At 36.9% G+C, this 24512-nt stretch overlaps 2 protein-coding genes across 4 annotated transcripts in view; one reads left to right on the top strand and one right to left on the bottom strand.

Moving 5' to 3' along the window:
- SCOC (short coiled-coil protein) overlaps nucleotides 1–24512 on the top strand; it is an 87047-nt gene that overhangs the window by 41817 nt on the left and 20718 nt on the right. The window lies entirely within an intron of this gene.
- Nucleotides 4866–24512, bottom strand: part of CLGN (calmegin) — a 45210-nt gene continuing 25563 nt past the window's right edge. For both annotated transcript variants that reach the window (XM_086346617.1, XM_086346616.1), the window contains exons 8-15: nucleotides 21674–21863; nucleotides 12998–13111; nucleotides 12726–12876; nucleotides 10915–11130; nucleotides 9530–9655; nucleotides 8750–8909; nucleotides 7469–7569; nucleotides 4866–5416 (exon numbers count right to left, since the gene is read on the bottom strand). In XM_086346617.1, coding sequence (XP_086202743.1) covers nucleotides 5336–5416; nucleotides 7469–7569; nucleotides 8750–8909; nucleotides 9530–9655; nucleotides 10915–11130; nucleotides 12726–12876; nucleotides 12998–13111; nucleotides 21674–21863 — 1139 coding nt within the window. In that variant the 3' untranslated portion in view covers nucleotides 4866–5335. The remainder of the gene's footprint in view (nucleotides 5417–7468; nucleotides 7570–8749; nucleotides 8910–9529; nucleotides 9656–10914; nucleotides 11131–12725; nucleotides 12877–12997; nucleotides 13112–21673; nucleotides 21864–24512) is intronic.

The following is a 24512-nucleotide window of genomic DNA, read 5'->3' as shown; positions in this document are numbered from 1 at the left end:
ACCCAGAAGGTGACAAGATGTTACTTGAAATACATGCCCCACCTGCTTGCCATACAGATGGTAAACCAGTGCACAGAGGAGCCCAGTGGGCTCCAGTCCATGGGGTTGCAAAGAGTTGGACATGACTGAGCATGCACACACACACACACACACAATTATGGCAATATCTTCAGGATGTCAGTTTCTATATTAGAAATACAGGTGGTAAACTGCACAGAGACTGTGCCTAGCTTCTGATTTTAACCAAAGTTTAGCCAGGTTCTTCTGAGCCCTCTTTCTCAGTAGGCCTTGTATCTTAGGTCCTGTCTTCAGCCTGACTAGTCCATTGTTAGTAAAAATCCTGCTGCGTCACTTTGGAAAGAATTCCCCTACTCTCAGAATCTGATCACCCTGCTGGCCTTCAGCAAGAATCCTGTTAAGTCAGCATGGCAAGCATCCCCCTATCTTAGTGTCTTCTCAGTAATTTTCCATCCCCCAATGACCCACTTCCACTCTGCTTAATAACTATACATCCTCAGCTGTCTTCACTGTAGTTGGAGCCGAGCCCATTCTCTTGCCCCTGTCACCACAGCCTTGGCCCCTGCTACAACAGCCCTGAATAAAGTCTTCTGTACTGTTTTAACCAGTGTCAGAATGCATTTTTAATTCTTCCTGGCTCTATCTAAAGGCTAGTGGAATGATGACTTGCAGGAACCCCTCTTCCTCAGGGTCTCCAGCAGAAATTCCCTCAATACTAACACTAGGTTCCATCCAAAATTTGTCTTTATATTCACTATGAACTTTACTTACAGCAAGTTAATACAGCTCATAACCCCTTATCTGTAACTCTTGGGACCAGATGTTTCAGCATTTGGAATTTTTCATACATGATAAAGTATTATGTAACTCATACACCAATACAGCTTGGGGCAGTACTTACAATCAAATATATTAACACTTTTGTAGCAAAATATATGAATACTAAGATAAATGAAGACTATAGGTAGCCTGTTAGGGAAGTCAGGTTTGGCTGCCAAATGAGTTTTGATGTCAAACATGAAAAAACTTCAGATTTTCACAGATTTTTGGAATTGTACGTGTAACAATGAAACAATTTGTGAAGTAACCAAAATCAACGAAACAATTTGTGAAGTAACCAAAATCATCAAAGCTTGCAGTTAAAACCAGTTTCTTAATCAGTTGTGTCCAACTCTTTGTGACTCCATGGACTGCAGCCCACCAGGCTCCTCTGTCCATGGGGTCCTCCAGGCAAGAACACTGGAGTGGGTTGCCATACTCTTCTCCAAGGGATCTTCCTACCAGGGATGGAACCCAGGTCTCCTGCACTGGAGGCAGATTCTTCGCCATTTGAGCCACCAGGGAAGCCCTCCAACCAGTTTATGATGTCACATTTATATTCCTTTCATTACTCTTCCCTCTGATCTAATCTTTTTCCAAATGAGAAATGGAAAGTGAATTATAGTCTAGGATGACTTTTATGATCCAAAACAAAGCAAAACTGATCTTAGTTCTTTAGAGTGCAATCTTTCTTGATAATTTTTAGTTCCCTGTCTTGAGTTCGGACAAGCAATGGCACCCCCTCCAGTACTCTTGCCTGGAAAATCCCATGGACGGAGGAGCCTGGTGGGCTGCAGTCCATGGGGTTGCTAGAGTCGGAAACGACTGAGTGACTTCACTTTGACTTTTCACTTTCATGCACTGGAGAAGGAAATGGCAACCCACTCCAGTGTTCTTGTCTAGAGAACCCCAGGGACGGGGGAGCCTGATGGGCTGCCGTCTGTGGGGTCGCACAGAGTCGGACACGACTGAAGCGACTTGGCGGCAGCAGCAGCAGCAGTGGTTGGTAGGACCACTTGTAAACTGTGAAAGAAAAGAGAATGTGTCTAACATGACAGGGTTAAGAATTGGAAGACTGACTTAATTGCCTCTTAGCTACTCTATCAAAAAAAGCTACAGACTATTTCACTTAAATCATAGAGATTAATGAAATTTGACGATACTTACTATAACTAGGACTTTATGTTGGCCTTAGGACCTAATTTACCATACAATGAAGGGGTATTGAGGAGCAATGACAGAAGCTAAAGTAATACATTGTAATCAACTGTATAATGTATTTGCCTTGTTTTAAATTTTCTATATTATCTATAGATGGCTTAGTCTAAGTAATTAAAACTTTAAATTACTCCAAAATTTTACAAAGGATGTAAAATTATATTCAAGAAACATAAAATGTGTGATATGATACCATGTCAGGTGTTAAAAGATCATTTACAAATTACCCTGTTGCCCATCTTTTTCTAAAATTACCATTGCTCTTCCTTCCATGCATTTTTATCTCTGTACAAACTCCAAACATATTCAAAAACACATTTTTTTCTCCCATCAACCTACTTCATCTGACCTGTCAATTAGAGATAATTTTATTTCCTGAACTTTTCACAGCGACCATACTATGGCAATGAGAGCTATAATTTGGGAAGATATTCTTAAAATTTATGTAGAAATGCTATTCAGTCACTCAGTTGTGTCCAACTCTTTGCAACCCCATGAATCGCAGCACGCCAGGCCTCCCGTCCATCACCAACTCCCGGAGTTCACGCAAACTCATGTCCATCGAGTCGGTGATGCCATCCAGCCATCTCATCCTCTGTCGTCCCCTTCTCCTCCTGCCCCCAATCCCTCCCAGCATTAGAGTCTTTTCCAATGAGTCAACTATATGTTTAAATAAACTCTTTACATGAGACTTAAGGAGTTATCCAACATTAGCCATCTGATATTTCATCTCTAAATCCTGAAGTTAAAAACAACCACAATTGACAAAAGAAAAAACTTCACAGATGCCTAGAGTATATTTAAATTTACAGTAAGATATTTATGTTTTAACTATTCTGAATAGTTTTCACTGAAAACTATTAGTTTTCTAAATTAGTATTCTAAATTTCTGAGGTTCATTAAATTCATTACTAGTAGTTAATATTGACATGTAAGGAATTTTATCTTCTGCCTCCTGCAAATGTGGACTGACGCATCTAAAAAGCTCCTAGTTCTAATAGTCTGTGTCTTTCTAGAGGAATGACCAATGGAAGCAAGGCTACCTTAAAAAAAATCTCAAGAAAAAGAAAGCTACTTTAGTCTGATCAAGGTAAAAAGTCCCCCCAAAACAAAGAGCAAAATATATTAATTTTTCTCCTTTATTAGAGAAAAGGATAAAACTTAAATCATTTAAAACAACAGAGTCAGACTGGGGTGGTAGAAGGAAAAAATGATCTCATTATTAAAGAAAACTCTATGCTTTGTCTACTGAGTGAATGGAGCACATACGTTTTTAAGTTTTGGTTAAACTTATCAGCCAATGGTACAGTCACAGAGGGGACACCCACAGGAAAGAGCAGAGAACTGGCAAAACTGGTTGCGCAGATTTTACCACTGCGAGCTCATGGAATTTAACCAAATGTTAAAGTTTAAATGAATCTGCAGTCAAGAAATTAAAAGCTTTAATAAATCTTTAGGGGAAAAAAGATCATATATAAGACACTTGTCAAGCAAGACGTTTCCCATAAAAATGTATCTCATGAAGTAGCAGTTTACTTTCAAAAACATTCTCATCTAGAATCATTCAATGTGTCTAGTTCATTTAAAGTACATAGCAAGAAAAGGAGTCTTTGCAAGATGTGTTAGGTTTAGTTAGTATTAAATAAATACAAAGCATGGTTAGCTATGTATTAAGATTGTCCACCACCAATATATAGAAAATTCAGAACACAGCAATGAATAAAGCACTTATTTTCACTTTCAATTCACTCTCTGAAATGAGGAGTGAATTGTGGCTACACTAGCTATTTGGCTTCCTTCCTTCAGTCAGAGGAGAAGCTAGAAACTCATTTTCCTTATACAGGAGCTCTAAATATATTAGTGGGGCTAGCCCAATGATGGGATGTGTATGTTCATGAAGGAATCCAAAATATCACCCAACTAGTATAGAGTTCTCAAGGTAGTATTAAAGTAGTTTCATGGCCTCAAAGATTTAGATCACCTTCCAAAGGGTTTATCACCCAAACATGAAAAATTCTTAGATATGTTAAATGGAATAATACAGTTCTACTATAATGCACTTCTGTAACTTCTGGTACTTACAGTCATCCCTTGGTATCCATGGGAGATTGGTTCCAGGACCTGTGACAGATATCAAAATTCACAGATGCTCAAGTCCCACATTTGACCGTCTTTATCTGCAGATTCTGCATTGGAGGATTCAACCAACTTCCTACCGTGGAGTACTGCAGAATTAATTGCAGAAAAATCCACATACAAGTGGACCCATGCAGTTCCAACCTGTGTTGTTCAAGGGTCAATGGTATTTTAAAAGAGGAGCAACAGTCTGTCTACCATAGAGGGAGCTTTAAATCTGGATAAGACAATAGATTTGAATTTGTCGGAAAAAAGATAAAAATACAAAACATGATGACCAATATCTATCAGCCACTAGAATCTCTTACTGATCAGACCCGAATAATAATTTACCTATTAAAGTAGGTATTGTTTAAAAAAAGAAAAAATGCTTAAATTTTGTTTTTAAGAGCAATGTAGGCATAAGCAATCTTGTGAATAGGGTAAGCCATTCTGGCATAAAACAACTATAACAACTTGAAAAATAGCTGTACACCATTTCATTTTGATAAACTTCATCTCTGTATTTAAATGTAAATATGCCACACTATTAACCAGCAATTCTATGAATGATAAGACACATTTCTGTTTTGTTGACTGGCCTGTCAACAAAGCACCTCTTTAAAGTGAACAATGGACCATAACTATAACTTGACACAAACCGGGTAGACGTGGGTCACATACAACACTTTCAATTGTTGGTAGAACCAAACAGCCATACAGAAACTTTATTGCAATCAGCTCTGTACAACAGAACACTCTCTCACTTATACTGTAGAACTACCAGGTATATTGTAGTACAGCCATTTAGGGGAAATTCCAACAACTGACTTGTCCCACAGCAGTGAAGCAGCGTGCTGCATGTTATTTTGTTCTGCAGAAACCAAAACTTTCTCCAAACTATGAAAACTGTGTAACCTCTAATGATATAAATCTCTTAAAATCTGATATGTAACGTGCCACTTTTCTTTTATTCTAAATTCAAAGACCAGGTAACTTCAAAGGTTTTTCATTTCTGAAAAAGAAGATTAAAAGAAATGTCTGAAAGAATAACATTGCTAGATAGTAGAAAAGGGGTGTGCAGGTTGACTCAAGTGCAGTTCTGGCACACGGACTTGAGAATGCCAACTTGCTCTCTCAGGAGTGAAAAATACTTGAATACAGGTTACTCCTTCCGTACTCTTCTTTTGCGTACTGACTTTATTGGCCCATCTCCAGATCCTGTGCTCTCATCTGCCTCTTTCATCTAGGAAAAAACATTATGAAAATGTTTATTTTCAGACAGTAGGCAACGAGTAGACAGTAGTATATAAAATATTTCTTATTTCTAAAATACATGTTTCTAATCAAATGCTTTACACTAATTAATGATCGGTCAAAACGTGTATATAAACTGATGTGTTTCAGTTTGTTCATCTTTTGCCGTGATTGCATTTTTAGAGTAACTCTGCCTGTTACCCCATCTGTCAGATGTTACTCCATCTGACAAGGGATAATGCTAACAGCTCAATTCATGATTTTATCTCATGATTTCCAACTTAATCTAATGCCATGGTTAATTAAAGGCTGCATAATGTTTTCATTGTGGATAGTAACCACTAACTATACCATCAAATGTCTCTGTAATAATGAACTGCTGCACTGCTTTTACAGAGACTTTCCCAGAACTTCTGGCACACTATATTTGATAAGAATTAGGAGAGAACAAAGGGAGACATCACACTTATGGTTTGGGTTTTTTCTATTCTTTAACTCGTATCCTTCCAGAATAATCATCTGTACATAAATTAAACTTGTATAACAAATAATGGAGGTATTATACAAAATGAAATGAAAATCATAGCATATATATGTGTGTACGTATATACATAAATATACATGTGTGCTTTGAGAGAGCATGGTTTTTAAGTCAACTGTTTCATCAACTATTAAGTTTCATCAACTATTAAGTTAAAACTACTTCTCAAGGTTATACTATATAAAAATTGATTTATTTTAGCTCACTGACAAATGCATAAAAGATTAAAAGACTGGAACATGGAATTAATATGCTTTTAAAGGCACACAAAATATTTTTTTACAAAGCAAAATATAACAAGTGTTCCATATATAACTACAAGTATTATTATTAAAAGTATAACAGAGGGAAACAAGGACTATGTAAAACTATGTTCTGGAAGAAACTTTCTTCACCCAGGTCCCTCTCAATAAAGATATTCATAATGATCCCCCAAACCCATTTAAAAACTCACAAGACAGTTAAGACTAGTAACCAGGCATATGTACAGAATAAGCTTTAGAAAACACTTAAAACAATAAAAACAGATATTTGGGTGATTTCTTCAAGCAGACAAAACAGAATGTTTGTTTCATCACACACAACAGTCCAGGCATCATGGACATTTACCCTGCCTGACTCTAAGCTACGAGAGTGATGGGGACAGTGACTCTGTCGGGTTAAGATTATGCAGCTCTCAAAAGGCCAGAGAAGTAGAGAAAACAGGCTTTTGGGAGTATGCTGCTGCTGCTGCTGCTGCTAAGTCGCTTCAGTTGTGTCCAACTCTGTGCGACCCCATAGACGGCAACCCACCAGGCTCCGCCATCCCTGGGATTCTCCAGGCAAGAACACTGGAGTGGGCTGCCATTTCCTTGGGGGTATATAGTAGGTTAAAAAAAAGAGAAAGAAAAAAGAAACCTCTGGTTCTGAATTATACCCTGGATGATTCTGATTTCATAACTGACTATAAAAAAGGGCACTGTGGAAAGTTTTATTATACATCAGGATGTGGGAAAAAAGGGCAGACATATCAAGTTAATGAAAAAAACGAGCTTAAAGATTTGAGGAAAACACCACTATTAGACACAGTGCTCCACTAGCCAATGAATGAAATCCTTTAAAATTTTACAGTAAATATAAATGTGACAGAATGTTTTCACAATGTCTATAAAGACGACTGCCTTATAATAAGCATAATTACCTCTTAAATATTCAGTTGGTCTGCTTATTACAACTTTCAACAAAACACTTTAATAAAATTTTGTTTTTAAACAGATGTAGCTATTTTGCAAACCAAAGGCTTATTTATACTATTTCATTGGCATTAGGAGGATATAAATTAGTTTTTTCATGCTTTCCTTATGGATACATTTTATACCAATATGTATGCTCTTAAGAAAGCTGGGAGAAAATATGGCAAAAAATTCTTCACAAATGAGATCACTATTTTTATTAAAATATTTTTACAGACTAACAATCATACATAGAAACTAGTTTATTTTCTGTTAAAGAGATGCTTACCTCATCCTCTGATCCAGACTTATTGGATTTATTGCCTTCTTCTTGTCCTTCTATAATTTCAATTTCTTCTTCACTCTTTTCCTCAGGTTCACCTTCCTCTTCTAGAATTTTTTATTAAACAGATTTTATTCAAGGCAAAAGACTCAATGAATTAGAATTTTTCTACTTAAAAGTATTAAAAGTGGAGGAGTACATTTAAATTCCAATATATGAAGGCAATTTCTTCCATTAGACATTTTTGAAAATTAAATACAAGTACTCGTTATTTTACCACAACTCACTGGAAAAGACCCTGATGCTGGGAAAGATTGAGGGTGTGAGGAGAAGAGGAAGACAGAGGATGAGATGGTTGGATGGCATCATCGACTCAATGGACATGAGTTTGAGTAAGCTCTAGGAGATAGTGAAGGACAGGGAAGCCTGGCATGCTGCAGTCCATGGGGTCACCAAGAGTCGGACATGACTGAGCAACTGAACAACAACAATAAATATATCATCATATCTGAGGAAAGGGGCAGGTTTAAAGAATTTTAAAGCATTCAGTCTATGTGAAATGAAAATCAAAGAATATATGCGTGTGTATGTATATACATAAATATACATGTGTGCTTTGAGAGAGCATGGTTTTTAAGTCAACTGTTTCATCAACTATTAAGGGCTCATTCTGGAGCCTGGCTTGGGACATCTGGCAAACATCAATAGTTTTATTGCTACCTAGATGTATACAAGGAAGTCTCACTGAAGAGGTACCAAAAAGCCACAGTTGTCTTCAGTCTAACATCTTCTGGAGTTTAGTTGAGAGCAGGAGGGGACACACGATTCAGCAATCCTCTGAAGAGACTAAACTACTGGTTTGATATGATAAACTATCTGATGAACAGCAGCCCTTGGTGTGGATTTTGTTGCTGCAGTCACCTGTCTTAAACCAATTACTCTTCCACAGAAGCTGTGATCTGTGCCTCCCATCTCATCCCTGGAGGCAAGAAAAACCCTTGCAAAAAGCTATGACATATGGGATTGATAGCTGCTAGATTCTGAAGCAACTGAACAATTCTGACAACTCTTTCTTCCTAGAAGAGAGAACGCATACACTGGATGTCTGCTCAGGTACAGTCCAGGCAAGGATGGTACTCCTCTTCACCACAGTCATGCACTCCTGAGGATTCAGATGGGATAAATCTGACAACAGACAAGTGCAACAGCTAGTGTTTCCCTCTTAATCTACTGTTCTTAATGAGCTCTGCCCAGGGTCCCCTTTATATATCGCCATCACTGTCCTACCTTTTTCAACAATTTCACCATCACTTTGCTTTTTTTCCTCTTCCAAGTCAACTGGCTTCTCCAGGGCTGCCTTCTCTTCCTTCACTTCCTGCTCCAGTGCTCCCTTTGTTTGTGGTTTACATATGTCCAGTTTTTCGAAAGCCACATCTTCATATTTTTTCTGTGGTAGTTTAACACAAGCTATTTTTACTAAAAGCAAAGCACTATTTTTAAAAAAACATTTTCTTTTTTTGCAATGACGGATATCACACACACACTGAAGAACTGATGCTTTTGAACTGTGGTGCTGGAGACTCTTGAGAGTCCCTTGGACTGCAAGGAGATCAAACCAATCCATCCTAAAGGAGATCAGTCCTGAATATTCACTGTAAGGACTGATGCTGAAACTGAAATTCCAATATTTTGGTCACCTGATGCGAAGAACTGACTTATCTGAAAAGACCCTGATGCTGGGAAAGACTGAAGGCAGAAGGAGAAGGGGACAACAAGAGGATGAGATGGTTGGATGGCATCACCGACTTGATGGACGTGAGTTTGAACAAGCTCTGGGAGATGGTGATGGACAGGGAAGCCTGGCGTGCTGCAGTCCATGGGTTTGGAAAGAGTCAGACATGACTGAGCAACTGAACTGAACTGAACTGATATCATACATGGGGAACAGCAAAAACTTATATAGGAAAATTAGTTTATTACTTTTAAGAACCACTGACTCCATTTATAGAACTCCTAAACACTAAGAGATTTTTTTTTTTAATGTTGAAGGAAATTCATTTTCTTTACCTTTACTTTTCTTGGCCAACAAAATGAACCAATTAATGCTATTGGAAGCGCTGCTGTCAAGAGGTAAATGAACCAAAGCCACGGGCGCTGTTCAGTAGCTGACATCAATTGTTTGAATATACTAGGCTAAAAAAAAAATAAGCATAAAAAGGCAATTCAGATTTTATAAACCTTCATTCATAAATATAGCCTACAAAAACAAAAAAAGTTATTTCACCTAGGTAGTTTTCTACTAAGGAGTCAAATTTATAAGACAAAAAATATTTTCTATTTTATACTTTGTGAAGTTTAAACAATCTTAAAAAAAAAAATGTTTATCTGGCATGCCAATTCTTAGTTGTAACATGTGGGATCTACTTCCGCAACCAGAGATCAAACCCAGGGCCCCTGCACTGAGAGCGCTGAGTCCTAGCCACAGGCCACCAGGGAAGTCCCTTAAACAATCTTTAATTATTCACATGCATTGCAGTTTGACACTTGGTAGTAGAAGATACATTATATTATACAAGTGAATATTGCTAATTCTCCAGCAAGAATTAGGACAGTTTCCTTTTCTGGTAAGCTTCAGGACAGTACTGTGCTTCATTGGATGGATTATTTGGTTCATTTAGAAGTAAATTCTCTAACTCATTCTGTACTTTTAAAGTACTAAAAAAAAAAAAGTCAACCTAAGAATAGCTATGTTTTTTCTTATTTCTTAACAAATTTCACACACAACCTTCAGCAAGGAAATTGTTTTCCTTATTAAAATGTTTTAGTTAAAAGAGTTTCAAAATGAGAATCCTTTTACCTTTATTTACTCTTTCGAGGTTTTTGCTAATATTCAAAGAAACCTAATATAAGGTACATTTTTCTTTATGGTAATTGGTTTTAAAGATAGATAGATTCTCCAAGATGTACTGTGTTGAAATATTTAGCTTAAGCTTTCCTAAGTAGTGTTAAGATTTGGGGGAAAAAACTAGAACATAATAATTAAATTTTAAAAATTTCTGTACTCCTAAGTGAAAAGTAGTTAAAATGAATAAAGATTTAGATTTCTGTTCCCACTTGGGCCTTAAACTGATAAGGTGACAAGATATTAAGTCTCATTTCTAACAGCAGTAATAACCATCTCATTTCTATAAACATCAAAAGGCATTCAATCCATTTATGTTATCATAATCTAATAAATGAAATGAAGACTTACATATATGTATAATTCACTATATAGTTTATAATGAAGTTATATCATAATTTGGTGAAGCTCATATTCTGTCTACATAGATTTAAATATGTTTCATCATCATTTAGTAATTATTGTACCTATTTACTCATCAAAAGGCCATATGTATAACCTATAACCAGGACTATACCCTATTATTATCATATGCTAAAATACTGTGTACCTCATTAGCATTTTCTATCAGTATCTTCACTCCCCAACCATCTGCAGCCCAGCGGTCTGCTACTTCCTTTTCTGAACAGATAATAAAATTATCAAAGTAGATATCAGAGGTCATGGACCAAAGCTCTAAACCAAGAGCACGGAAAGAAGTCAGAAGAAATGGGTGATTGTCTTCAAAATAATCTGGATTAGGAATTTTTCGAGGACTCCAGATACCCTGGAAAAAAAATAATTTAAATACATTTTCAAACAATAATTTCATTATAAGTGTTACTCAAGAAGCAGTTGCTGTTGAATGAAATTAGCAATACTACCTGGGAAAAAGAAAACTTTAACTGATAATTCACTAGAAATAAAATCTTGTTTCCTCTTATCCTATACACGATGTTACCTATGAATAATACTGACTTTAAACTCAGCAAAAAAAAAAAGAGGCAGAGTGAAAAATCCCACAGAAAATTGAGTAATGAAATTTCACAACTGATACTACATTAGATGAGTTTCTTTTTTTACATTTAGTAAAGATACTCAAGGCACGATATCATTAAAATTGCTCAAATCAAAGAGATTACTATATGGCAAAAATGGAACCATGTCTTTTAACATACACTTACGATGGGCATCAATAATCACTCATGGTTGAATCACAGAACAATTATTCAACAGAGAACTTCCATTAAGTCTTAAATGATTAAAGTCAACCAACTCAAATAAACTGGACAATGTGTTCACTCACTGACTCATTCTGCCATCACCTACGACTATTCTGTGCCAGGCACTATGCCATATGCTCTGCTGTGATAATCAAGGCAGACATGGTCCCTGCATCATGGTGTTTAAAGTCTAATGAAGGAAAGATAGATCTCAAACAAAAAAGTTACCAAAACAGTCATTCTATGAAGAAAAACTACAGTGAGCAAAGAGAGTCTATAACTGTATATATATAAAATAAATGTTAGAAAATGTCAATGAATAATTAGATAAAACTATAGCATTAAATGGACAACATAATAAGGACTTCTACCCCAAAAGCTAAGTATACTCAAAAAAATCTGTTTCATATTAGGAAAAAAAAATTTAATTTTAATAAAACCTGAGAGTAAGGAACACATTATTTAAGCACAGACTTCAATTACTAAAATGTACAGTGTGAGTCCTCTTGATCAGAACTCAATTCTTATACTTAATCCTAAAATAAAATATTCCAAAGTGATCAATTGATTACTAAGGAAAATAGTAAGAAGTGATTTATCTTTAGTTATTAGTTTTATTACCCAAGAAAATTAAAACATGCTTTACTTAAAAAAAAAATTATTTATTTACTGTCTGCGTCAGGTCTCTGTGGCTGCACTGACTTTCCCCCTAGATGTGGCAAGTGGGGAGAACTCTCTAGTTGCGGAGTGCAGAGTGGAGAGAACACTGTGGTGGCCTCTCCTGTTGCAGAGCACGGGCTCCTGGGCACACAGGCTTTAGCAGTCGTGGTTCCCGGGCTCTAGCGCACAGGCTCGGCAGTTGTGGCATACAGGCTTAGCTGCTCCCCGGCTTGTGAGATCTTCCCTAACCAGGGATCAAACCTGTGTCTCCTGCACTGGCAGGCAGATTCTTTACCACTGAGCCACCAGGGAAGCAAGCCCCACTTTACTTTTTAAACATAAATTGGTTGGAGTCTATTTTCTTTGACTTCAGATAGCTAAGGCACATTATTACAAATCAAATTTCCTCAAGTTAACATTATTAATAACTAGCTGTATAACAGAAATCGGCACAGAATTTTAAAAAGTTTACTGTGGGATGGGAATAAGTGGTTATTACCTGGTAGTTAGGGTTATCTATCATTGGCGGTCTCCATATTCCTTTGTATTTCGGGTTATCTATCATGGGAGGGCTCCATTCACCACACCCAATCCGACATGCTGGGTTAGAAATATGAGGTGCCTCCCATTCTCCATCCATGTCTTCATTCCTTAGGGTATCAGAACAAAGCACATGGAGTAACCTCAAGACTCTCTTGTCAGTCATATCAATGGTAATGAAAGAACATGGAAGAAACAAGAAACTGACATCTGAAGGTGAAGAATGCTTACCAGTCAAAGGGTTTCTCAGCATTAGGATCAGGAATAAATTTCGGTTCATTATCAAGCCAGCCATCAGGTTTAACAGCACTTGAATCTACTATTTGGGCAGGTTCACTTTCATCCCTGTAAATACAGTATTTTATGCTAATTACTAATTATTCAAACAGTTAAAAATTCAAGTTACAGAATTCAGAAGGTACCAATAGGCACTTCCTACCTCTGTGAAAAGAAGAGAAGCAAAAAGTAAAGGAGAAAAGGAAAGATACACCCATTTAAATGCAGAATTCCAAAGAATAGCAAGGAGAGATAAGAAAGCCTTCCTCAGTGAGAAGTGCAAAGAAATAGAGGTAAACAATAGAATGGGAAAGACTAGAGATCTCTTTAAGAAAATCAGAGATTCCAAGGGAACATTTCATGCAAAGATGGGCGCAATAAAGGACAGAAATGGCAGGGAACTAACAGAAGCAGAAGATATTAAGAAGAGATGGCAAGAATACACAGAAGAACTACACAAAAAAGATCTTCATGACCCAGATAATCACGATGGTGTGATCACTCACCTAGAGCCAGACATCCTGAAATGTTAAGTCAAGCGGGCCTTAGGAAGCATCACTATGAACAAAGCTAGTGGAGGTGATGGAATTCCAGTTGAGCTATTTCAAATCCTAAAAGATGATGCCATGAAAGTGCTGCAGTCAATACGCTAGCAAATTTGGAAAACTCAGCAGTGGCCACAGGACTGGAAAAGGTCAGTTTGCATTCCAATCCCTAAGAAAGGCAATGCCAAAGAATGCTCAAACTACCGTACAATTGCACTCATCTCACACACTAGTAAAGTAATGCTCAAAATTCTCCAAGCCAGGCTTTAACAACATGTGAACTGTGAACTTCTAGATGGTCAAGCTTGTTTTAGAAAAGGCAGAGGAACCAGAGATCAAATTGCCAACATCCGCTGGATCATCAAAAAAGCAAGAAGAGTTCCAAAAAAAACATATATTTCTCTTTATTGACTATGCAAAAGCCTTTGACAGTGTGGATCACAATAAACTGTGGAAAATTCTTATACAGATGGCAATACCAGACCACCTGACCTGCCTCTTGAGAAATCTGTATGCAGGTCAGGAAGCAACAGTTAGAACTGGACATGGAACAACAGACTGGTTCCAAATAGGAAAAGGAGTACGTCAAGGCTGTATATTGTCACTCTGCTTATTTAACTTCTATGCAGAGTACATCATGAGAAATGCTGGGCTGGAAGAAGCACAAGTTGGAATTAAGATTGCCGGGAGAAATATCAATAACCTCAGATATGCAGATAACACTACACTATGGCAGAAAGTGAAGAAGAACTAAAGAGCCACTTGATGAAAGTGAAAGAAGAGAGTGAAAAAGTTGGCTTAAAGCTCAACATTCAGAAAACTAAGACCATGGCACCCAGTCCCATTACTTCATGGCAAATAGATGGAGAAACAGTGGAAACAGTGTCAGACTTTATTTTTGGGGGCTCCAAAATCACTGCAGATGGTGATTGCAGCCATGAAATAAAAAGACATTAACTCCTTGGAAGGAAAGTTATGACCAACCTAGACAGCCTATTAAAAAGCAGAGACATTACTTTGCCAACAAAGGTCGTCTAATCAAGACTATGGTTTTTCCAGTGGTCATGTATGCATGTGAGGGTTGGACTATAAAGAAAGCTGAGCACCTAAGAACTGATGCTTTTTAACTGTGGTGGCAAGAGTGAACGTCAACATTTTAGGAATCAGTAAACTAAAATGGACTGGAATGAGTGAATTTAACTCAGATGACCATTATATCTACTACTGCGGGCAAGAATCCCTTAGAAGAAATGGAGTAGCCATCATAGTCAACAAAAGAGTCCGAAATGCAGTTACTTGGATGCAATCTCAAAAACGACAGAATGATCTGTGTTCGTTTCTAAGGCAAACCATTCAATATCACGGTAATCCAAGTCTATGCCCCAACCAGTAATGCTGAAGAAGCTGAAGTTAAACGGTTCTATGAAGACCTACAAGACCTTTTAGAACTAACACCCAAAAAAGATGTCTTTATCATTATACGGGACTGGAATGCAAAAGTAGGAAGTCAAGAAACACCTGGAGTAACAGGCAAATTTGGCCTTGGAATACAGAATGAAGCAGGGCAAAGGCCAACAGAGTTTTGCCAAAAGAATGCACTGATCATAGCAAACACCCTCTTCCAACAACACAAGAGAAGACTCTACACATGGACATCACCAGATGGTCAACACTGAAATCAGATTGATTATATTCTTTGCAGCCAAAGATGGAGAAGCTCTCTACAGTCAGCAAAAACAAGACCAGGAGCTGACTGTGGCTCTGATCATGGACTCCTTATTGCCAAATTCAGATTTAAATTGAAGAAAGTAGGGAAAACCACTAGACCATTCAGGTATGACCTAAATCAAATCCCTTATGATTATACAGTGGAAGTGACAAATAGATTTAAGGGACTAGATCTGATAGACAAAGTGCCTGATTGACAAAGGTTCCTGACATTGTACAGGAGGCAGGGATCAAGACCACCCCCAAGAAAAAGAAATGCAAAAAAGCAAAATGGCTGTCTGAGGAGGCCTTACAAATAACCGTGAAGAGAAGAGAAGTGAAAAGCAAAGGAGAAAAGGAAAGGTATGCCTATTTAAATGCAGAGTTCCAAAGAATAGCAAGGAGAGAGAAGAGTCATGTAAGGTAGTCATGTATGCACGTGAGAGTTGGACTATAAAGAAAGCTGAGCACCGAAGAATTGATGCTTTTGAACTGTGGTATTGGAGAAGACTCTTGAGAGTCCCTTGGACTGCAAGGAGATCCAACCAGTCCATTCTGAAGGAGATCAGTGCTGGAAGGACTGATGTTGAAGGTGAAACTCCACTACTTTGGCCACCTGATGCAAAGAGCTGACTCAGTTAAAAAGACCCTGATGCTGGGAAAGATTGAAGGTGGGAGAAGAAGGAGACGACAGAGGATGAGATGGCTGGATGGCATCACTGACTCAATGGACATGAGTTTGGGTGAACTCCGGGGGTTGGTGATGGACAGGGAGGCCTGGCATGCTGCGATTCATGGGGTCACAAAGGGTTAGACACGACTGAGTGACTGAACTGAACTGAACTACAGAGTATGTTAGACTTTGTTTTAGTTCACTTAAAAACTCATTCATCTTTTTATATTATTTGTTGAAGTAATAATATTTTGGCTCTATTGAGTTAAATAAAATATATTATTAAAATTAAAAAGAAACCATTCATCAACAAATATATACAGAAAGACTACTACATGTCAAGACTGTTCTAGGAGCTCTGTTTTATATAAATATATATCTGCTTTATTCTTAACAGTTGCATAGTTTTCTACTTTGTGAATAAATAATAATTTATCTATTCTCTAGGATATTTAGTGTTTCCCAAAACTTACTATAACAAATAATGCTACAATTAATATCCTGGAATATATTAGAAATTAGTAAGAAATTAGTTGTCAACTATATGAATTAAAAATTTTTTCCAGTTTCTCATGCATTTTTATGTAGTTTATGGTGGGCTTTTTTGTCACAGAAAAATAATTTATTTTCATGTAGCTGAAATTTATTAATATTTTCCTTTATGATTCTTCAATTTTATGCTGTATTTGGAAAGGTCTTCCCTACTCCAATATTATTTTTTTTTAACTCCCCATATTCTGGTAATTTTTATTTAAAAAATAACATTTAGAAAGTAAGCTCCAAAGTATATAAACATAGTCAAAGTACAGAATAGAATTACTAATATAATTTTCATCTTTCAGAAAAGCAGGAATTTTATCTAGAATTTACATTATGCTTTTCCAAACAAAACTTGAATAATAGACTGAAATAATTTATATATGTGAAGACTGAGTAACAAAACTGAAATAATCAACTGTACACATGGAAAGACTTGTACTTTCCTGATATCAATATTATCTGAAGGTCTCTTAGGGCTCAGAGTAACCTGAGTTTAAAATTTAAGGGTCTTTTAGTACTTTATAAAACAAATTCTCACAGATTTCACCCATCATAATGAGACTGGTATATACAGTTTTTCTCTTTAAGGGCAAACCTATGTCCCATCCTTACTCTTTATAGGCAGACAAATATGAAGCAGTTAGAAACTACACACATACAAATATAGTCCTATCTTTTCTGACACCATGAATTCATGGAAGTGATACACTGGTAAGTGACTACTTTTTTTTAAAGGTACTGTTATTCCTATTTTGCACAAGTTCCTTCCCTCTTATACTATTTTCCTGAAGGTAAAGACATTTTCATTGCTAACCAGTATCCCTCTTTATTTACAAGAGTTAACAAGGTAACACTTGGTTTTCCAGGAGCAACATTCCATGCTTTCAATAGGTGGTAACCTCAATGCTTACAAACAACAAGAACTTGAAGAGGAATAGACACTTTCCCAAGTGAGGTACACAGAGAGAAACTGGTTTAAAACAATGAATAGATCCTCAGTGACTTGTTTAACAACCGTAAAGCAGTCTAACACATTTTTCAGTGGCATCTCCTCAAAAGAGATGGGGATGCATACACAAATACTTAGAGAAATAGTGGCCAAGTGTTACCCATTAGCAGTATAACATTACTTGAGAGTAGGCTGACGTGGGGTAGCTCCTCTTGGCCGCGCTTGTGCGCCCTCGCAGCCGCCTGCATCCAGGGTAAGGAGCAGCGGCTGCGCTTTGCTGGAGCAGCCGTGAAGAGATATCCCATGTCCAAAGTATGAGTAACCCAAGTAAGATGGTAGGCGCTGAGAGAGGGCATCAGAGGGCAGCCAGACTGAAACCACAATCACAGACAACTAGCCAATCTGATCTCATGGACCACAGCCTTGTCTAACTCAATGAAACTAAGCCATGCCGTGTGGGGCCACCCAAGACAGGCGGGTCATGGTGGAGAGGTCTGACAGAATGTGGTCCACTGGAGAAAGGAATGGCAAACCACTTCAGTATTCTTGCCTTGAGAATCCCATGAACAGTAATGAAAAGGCAAAATGATAGGAACTGAAAGAGGAACTCCCCAGGTTAGTAGGTGCCCAATATGCTACTGGAGATCTCCAATACTTTGGCCACCTGATGCAAAGAGCTGACTCATTGGAAAAGACCCTGATGCTGGGAAAGATTGAGGGCAGGAGAAGAAGGGGACGACAGAGGATGAGATGGCTGGATGGCATCACCGAGTCAATGGACATGGGTTTGGGTGGACTCCAGGAGTTGGTGATGGACAGGGAGGCCTGGCGTGCTGCGGTTCATGGGGTTGCAAAGAGTCGGACATGACTGAGCGACTGAACTGAGACTGAAATACGTTTAAGACATGCACTGCAAAACCTACAGCAACCAGTAAAACAACAGACTACAGAGGAAAAGCCAAAAGGCCAACAGAAAGAAAAAACAGAAGGCTCAAAAAACTAACTCAATTCAAAGATAGTCAGGAAAAAAATTTTATAAAAAGCCACAAACTATATGGGACAAAGAAAAAACAAACAGCAAGACAGCAGGTTTATATCTAACTGTATCAATAACTGCATTAAATGTAGATGATTTAAAACATTCCAATTAAAAGGCAAGACCCAAATACAGTTGACTACAAGAAAATCACCTGAAAAATAAAGGCATATACAGGTAATGCTCAAAATCCTTCAAGGTAGGCTATACAATACATGAATCGAAAACTTCCAGATGTACCAACTGGATTTATAAAAAGCAAAGGAACCAGAAATCAAACTGCCAACATCCACTGAATCATAGAAAAAGCAGGAGAGCTCCAGAAAACCTTCTACTTCCACTTCAGTGACTATGCTAAAGCCTTTGACTGTGTGGATCACAACAAACTGTGGAAAATTCTGAAAGAGATGGCAATACCAGACCACTTTACCTGCCTCCTCAGAAACCTCTTTGCAGGTCAAGAAGTAGAACTGGACATGGAACAATGGACTGGTTCAAAATTGGGAAAAGAGTACATCAAAGGCTGTATATTGTCACCCTCTTTATTTAACTGATATGCAGAATACATTATGTGAAATGCCATACTGGAAGAATCACAAGCTGGAATCAAGATTACAGGAGAAATAACAGCAACCTAAGACATGCAGATGATACCACTTTAATGGCAGAAAGCAAAGAGGAACTAAAGAGCCTCTTGATGAGGGTAAAAGAGGACAGTGAAAAAGCTGGCTTGAAACTCAACATTCAAAAAACTAAGATCAAGGCATCCAGTCCCATCACTTCATGGCAAATAGGTGGGGGAAAAGTGGAAACAGTGGCAGGTTTTCTTTTCTTGGGTTCTGAAATCACCATGGACAGTGACTGTAGCCATGAAACTAAAAGATGCTTGCTCCTTGGAAGAAAAGCCATGACCAACCTAGACAGCATATTAAAAAGGAGAGACATGACTTTGCCTACATAGTCAAAACTACGGTTTTTCCAGTAGTCATGTATGGATGTGAGAGCTGAACCATAAAGAAAGCTGAGTGCCGAAGAATTGATGCTTTTGAACTGTGGTGTTGGAGAAGATAGTTCAGAGTCCCTTGAATAGCAAGGAGATCAAACCCATACATTCTAAAGGAAATCAACCCTGAATATCATTGGAAGGACTGATGCTGAAGCTCCAATATTTTGGCCACCTGATGTGAAGAGCCGACTCACTGGAAAAGACCGTGATGTTGAGAAAGACGGAAAGGCAGGAGGAGAAGGGGGTGTCAGAGGATGAGATGGCTGGATGGCATCATCGACTCAATGGACGTGAGTTTGGGCAAACTCTGGGGGATAGTGAAGGACCCGGAAGCCTGGCATGCCACAGTCCATGGGGTCACAAAGAGTCAGATACAACTTAGCAACTGAATAACAACAACATACAGGTTACAGGTAAATAATGGAAAATAATATTCAGTGGAACTATGATTAAAAGAAATGGGAGTGCTGATCTAGTATCAGACCAAGTAGATTCCAAGACAGAGTAATTATGAATTTATAAAGAAGAACAGTTCATAATAATAAAAAGCTCAGTTCCTCAAGAGGTCATGAAACACTGTGAATTGATCTAGTGATCTAGACCTTCAAATTACACAAAACAAAACAAATAGAACTCAAAGGAGATAAAGACAGAGCTACAATCATAGTTGAAGACTTATTTTCTCTTCCCAATAAGAGAACAGGCTGAAAACCATTAGGAATACAAAGGCTTTAGAACAACACTAGCAACCAAGCTGATGTAAGTGACGTTTGTAAATGTTTTCTGACAATAACAGAATTATATTGGGAGTTAAAGTGAAAATTATATCTGGAAAATCCATAAATAATTGACAACAAAGTAACACTTTAAAAAATATGTGAATCAAAAAAGAAATCACTAGGGAAATTGTAAAACAGTATGAATGAATGTTCTCAGAAATAGTAGATATTTGTGGAACATAGTAAAAGCAGTGCTGAGAGAAAATTTATAGCTGCTTCTATCCGAAATTATTTTCTACCTTAAAAAAGCAGAAAAGGGAAGTAAATTAAGTCCAAAGTAAGAATAGAAAAAATGCCAACAGAAACTAAAACCAAAGCCCGTCCTCCAAACAGCTCAATAAAATTGATAAACCTGTAGCTAAACGTATCAAGAAAAAACCTGATGCAGAAAAGAAAGAGGGGATATCAATATGGACATCAAATGGATGCCAAGAGTAGAACAATCAGACATCCATATTTTTGAAAATTAATCTTGATTTATATCTCACACTACATGTAATAACAAACTTCAAACAGAGTTTTAGTCAAAATTATTTGTCTAGAAAACAAAAAATCTTTGTCACATTTAGGCATAATATCTTAGGAAGATGCAAAAACCATGAATTATCAAATACTGACAAACCGGACTTCATAAAAATTTAAAACTTCTGCTGTCTACTAAAACAATTATGACAAGCCCCAGCGTGAAAGGCGGTGTTTGCATCCTGCTGCTGCTGCACGTGTGCTCACCATGTCTGACTCTGCTGCAACTACACGGACTGGAGCCCACCAGGCTCCTCTGTCCAGGGGATTTCCCAGGCAGAAGACTGGAGTGGGTCGCTATTTCCTTCTCCAGAGCATCGTCCCAATCCAGGGGTCGAATTTCTGTCTCTTGCGTCTTTTGCCTTCGCAAGCAGATTATTTAATGTAATGTAATGTAACTAGTGTCTCCTGGGAAGACAAGCGCATCCCATATAGTTTTATAAGATGCTGAGGATATGGCTATTTAAAGCCAACTCATCATTAACTGCAACGACCACAACTATGTAAAATATGCACACACATACATAAGATCAAACCGGGAATAGAAATTAAAGCGCTACTGCTTTAGACTCATGGTATTCTTTTCCCCACAGCACTGAAAGAATACAAAATAAAATATGCATGTTGGAAGTATACATTATATATATTTATATATATATATGAAAAGGGAACAAAATTAATTAAAATGAAAATTAAGATAATTAAAAGGTAGGAAGTGCAAAAATCCATTTCAGAGAAGTATTTCTCTTAAAAGTCAAAAATAAGTATTTCTGATGTTTAAAAGAATATGTTTCATTGGTTGTAAACGTCACTTGTATGTTACATTTTATTACTTTGTGCCAAACAATGCTTTGCTACTGAATTCTTTGCTTACCAGTCTTCTGGTTTGACAGCAGAAGCATCAGGGATTTTTGCTCTTTCATCCCAATCATCAGGTTTTTCATCAGTGGGATCTTCAATTTCTTTGGGAGGATTGATAGGAGGAACCACATCCTCTAGTAGGCTTCCTTTGTTTACAACTATCTGATCAATTAATACTTCAAATGTGTCATCTGGATTCATCACTGAGGACCAATTTAAACATATTACACTTATCATAATGATAGACGTGTTAAAGATAATCTTCTAAATAAAAAAACTACCCTAAACTTCATGGGTAAAATTTTCTCTCAAGCAGAATAGAGGAATTAACAAAGTATTAAATCAAAATATGCAAAAATCACTAGATATAATGTTTTCTAAAACCAAACATAAAATTTTAATAATAAAAATTTAATAAAATGCTCCATTACTTCTCAAATAAAAAAATACCCAATTGCTGACTCAATTTAGGACTCACATAACCATTCAGCTTTAGTCTTTTATAGTTACAGAATACAACCCAATCTTCACTATTTTACAATAATTTTTTGAAACGACCTCAAACTTTAAAAGTTGCAAGTACATATAAAGAACTTCACTTTTTCTTGAATTACTTGAGAGTAAGTTATTGACCTCATTCGTATCATCCCTGAATGTTTTAATGTACATTTCCTATAAACAAGGACATCCTTCTATATAACCTTAATCTAGACACCAAAACCAGGAGTTTAACATTCACACACTCCTATGATCTAGAAATCTATAAAACTCATTGGCATTTCAAATTCATTGATTCCTACATTGTAGTGTAAAATATCTTAAGGATGATTGAAAACACTCCAGCTCATGCTTTGGTATGTTGTTTCGAGGTAAACTCTAGCTCTTTAAAAGTTACCACATCAGAAGTTTCATAAGGACTCCCGTGATTATAAAAACAAAAGGAAAGCTCTCTCCCCCTTCTATAAACATGGGGTGGGGAGTCACTGAGCACAATTTTTATCTTTGGAAAGAATGGTAGATAAAAAGTAATAGCTTAACATTTGCTTTTAGTAAAGTAAGTTAAGGAGGTGGTGGTGGCAGTGGTGGTTTAGCTGCTAAGTCGTGTCTGATTCACTCTGGAGTAGGAAGGCGCTTCCTTCTCCAAGGGATCTTCCCCACCCAGGGATAGAACCTGGGCCTCCTGCATTGCAGGCTGATTCTTCACCAGCTGAACAACCTGGGAAGCCCAGTAAGGAAGTAGGAGCTGTCAATAAATGTCAGGATGATCCTGACTTAACTAGCCATGTAGACAACCACTTTCTGAAAAAACATTACTGAAGTAATCTCCAGAGGTTTTCAGTCACAACAATGCCAAATTGTTTATTTCAACATCAAATATTGCAATTTATATACAAATTCAAATAATGCAAATGAAGACTCAGTGTTTCCCCCCTTCTCTTTTTTTCTCCACCATTTTCTATTACAGCTGAGACTATAAAACTATATTAGTACACAAAGGAAAAAAGCACAACTAACAATAATAAGATCTTAAATGCAAAAATGTACTAGACTCTAATTCAAAAAAGGCATTTCTCAAGAAAAAACCCTGAAAGAGTATTTTCTGACTCAATTTTGCAACTCAAGTATTTTTAAATTACAGTAAATCCAAAAAAAGCACATGACAATTACATCACTTTGACATCTTTGTCAAAAATCTTTAGCCAAAAAACTTTCCGTTTAGAAAACGGCTTTAAATATTCTAAATGAATTCACCACAAAAGGCACTGGATTATAAACTCTTTTTAAGGGAGTCTGTAAGGTTCTTAGAACAACTACAGAATAATGTTATGAAAATATAATACAGAAAGGTTTTTTAAAAGGAAAAAATTCCTTTAAAAGTGGATAATCCTAGCACAACAAACTTTTTGTGTATCATAGTAAGAAAAGCAAATGTTTTAAGAATTTGCTTGAATTTTAATTCCAGCTCTACCAATTACTTTTGTTTCCTAGGGCAAGTTACTTAAATTAAGGCAAAATAAAAACTGCTCACCTCACATGACTGTTCTAAACAAAGAGCCTAGCACAGAGCATGGTGCCTATCAGGTGATTAATAAAAGTTAAGACTTCTCTAAGCTTTTGGTTTTGTTTGCATAATTTGTCTAGTGGCCATCAGAATGTGCCTCCAACTTTTCTTTCTTCCCCCATTTTAATATTATAAGCTGAACATTTTCATAGTTATCTTTTTGTATTGTACTGCATAGAAAGAAAACCACTACTGCAATGTTTGAGCTGCTTGCAATTTACAGTATATTTTCACACACAGGTCATTTTCTTCCTTCTGGATTATTTCCTTTGGAAAAATTCCTGAAAGTCGAATTGTGTCCTCTGATATATATACTATCATATTGGTTTTGACTAGGTTTATACAAGGTCTAATTAAAATTCATTTTTTTCCTGTTCTAGTTATAATTTCTCATTATTTCTATGTTTTAAGAGTTTACCTTACATTCCCCCAAATGTCCAGTACTATTTTCCAATTTCAGAGAAAGGTCTTTGATATTAACATTAAAAATAAAATTGGTCTCTGCCTTGGCAGACAAAAAGGAATGTTTCTGTAACTGCAGTTTTGAGGAAGAAAGTTGATACATGTTAGTCTTGGATGGAGTTGTCCTGTTAGGTTCTGACATGCTTGGATTTTAAGAAATCATAGTACCTAACCATCTGTACTGGATGAGGAGAAACTCCTGGAAAGAGGAGAAACTATCCTATATAATGTTTCTCCCAGTCAATGTACACTCAAACGTTATATATAATATAATGTTTCTCCCAGTCAATGTACACTCAAACATTATATATAATATAATGTTTCTCCC

This window comes from Bos grunniens, chromosome 17, assembly GCF_055505025.1.
Source record: "Bos grunniens cultivar Pamir isolate PY7600 chromosome 17, Bosgru_T2T1.0, whole genome shotgun sequence".
NCBI classification, from domain to species: Eukaryota; Metazoa; Chordata; class Mammalia; order Artiodactyla; family Bovidae; genus Bos; species Bos grunniens.
This window is presented reverse-complemented; position numbering and strand designations above follow the sequence as displayed.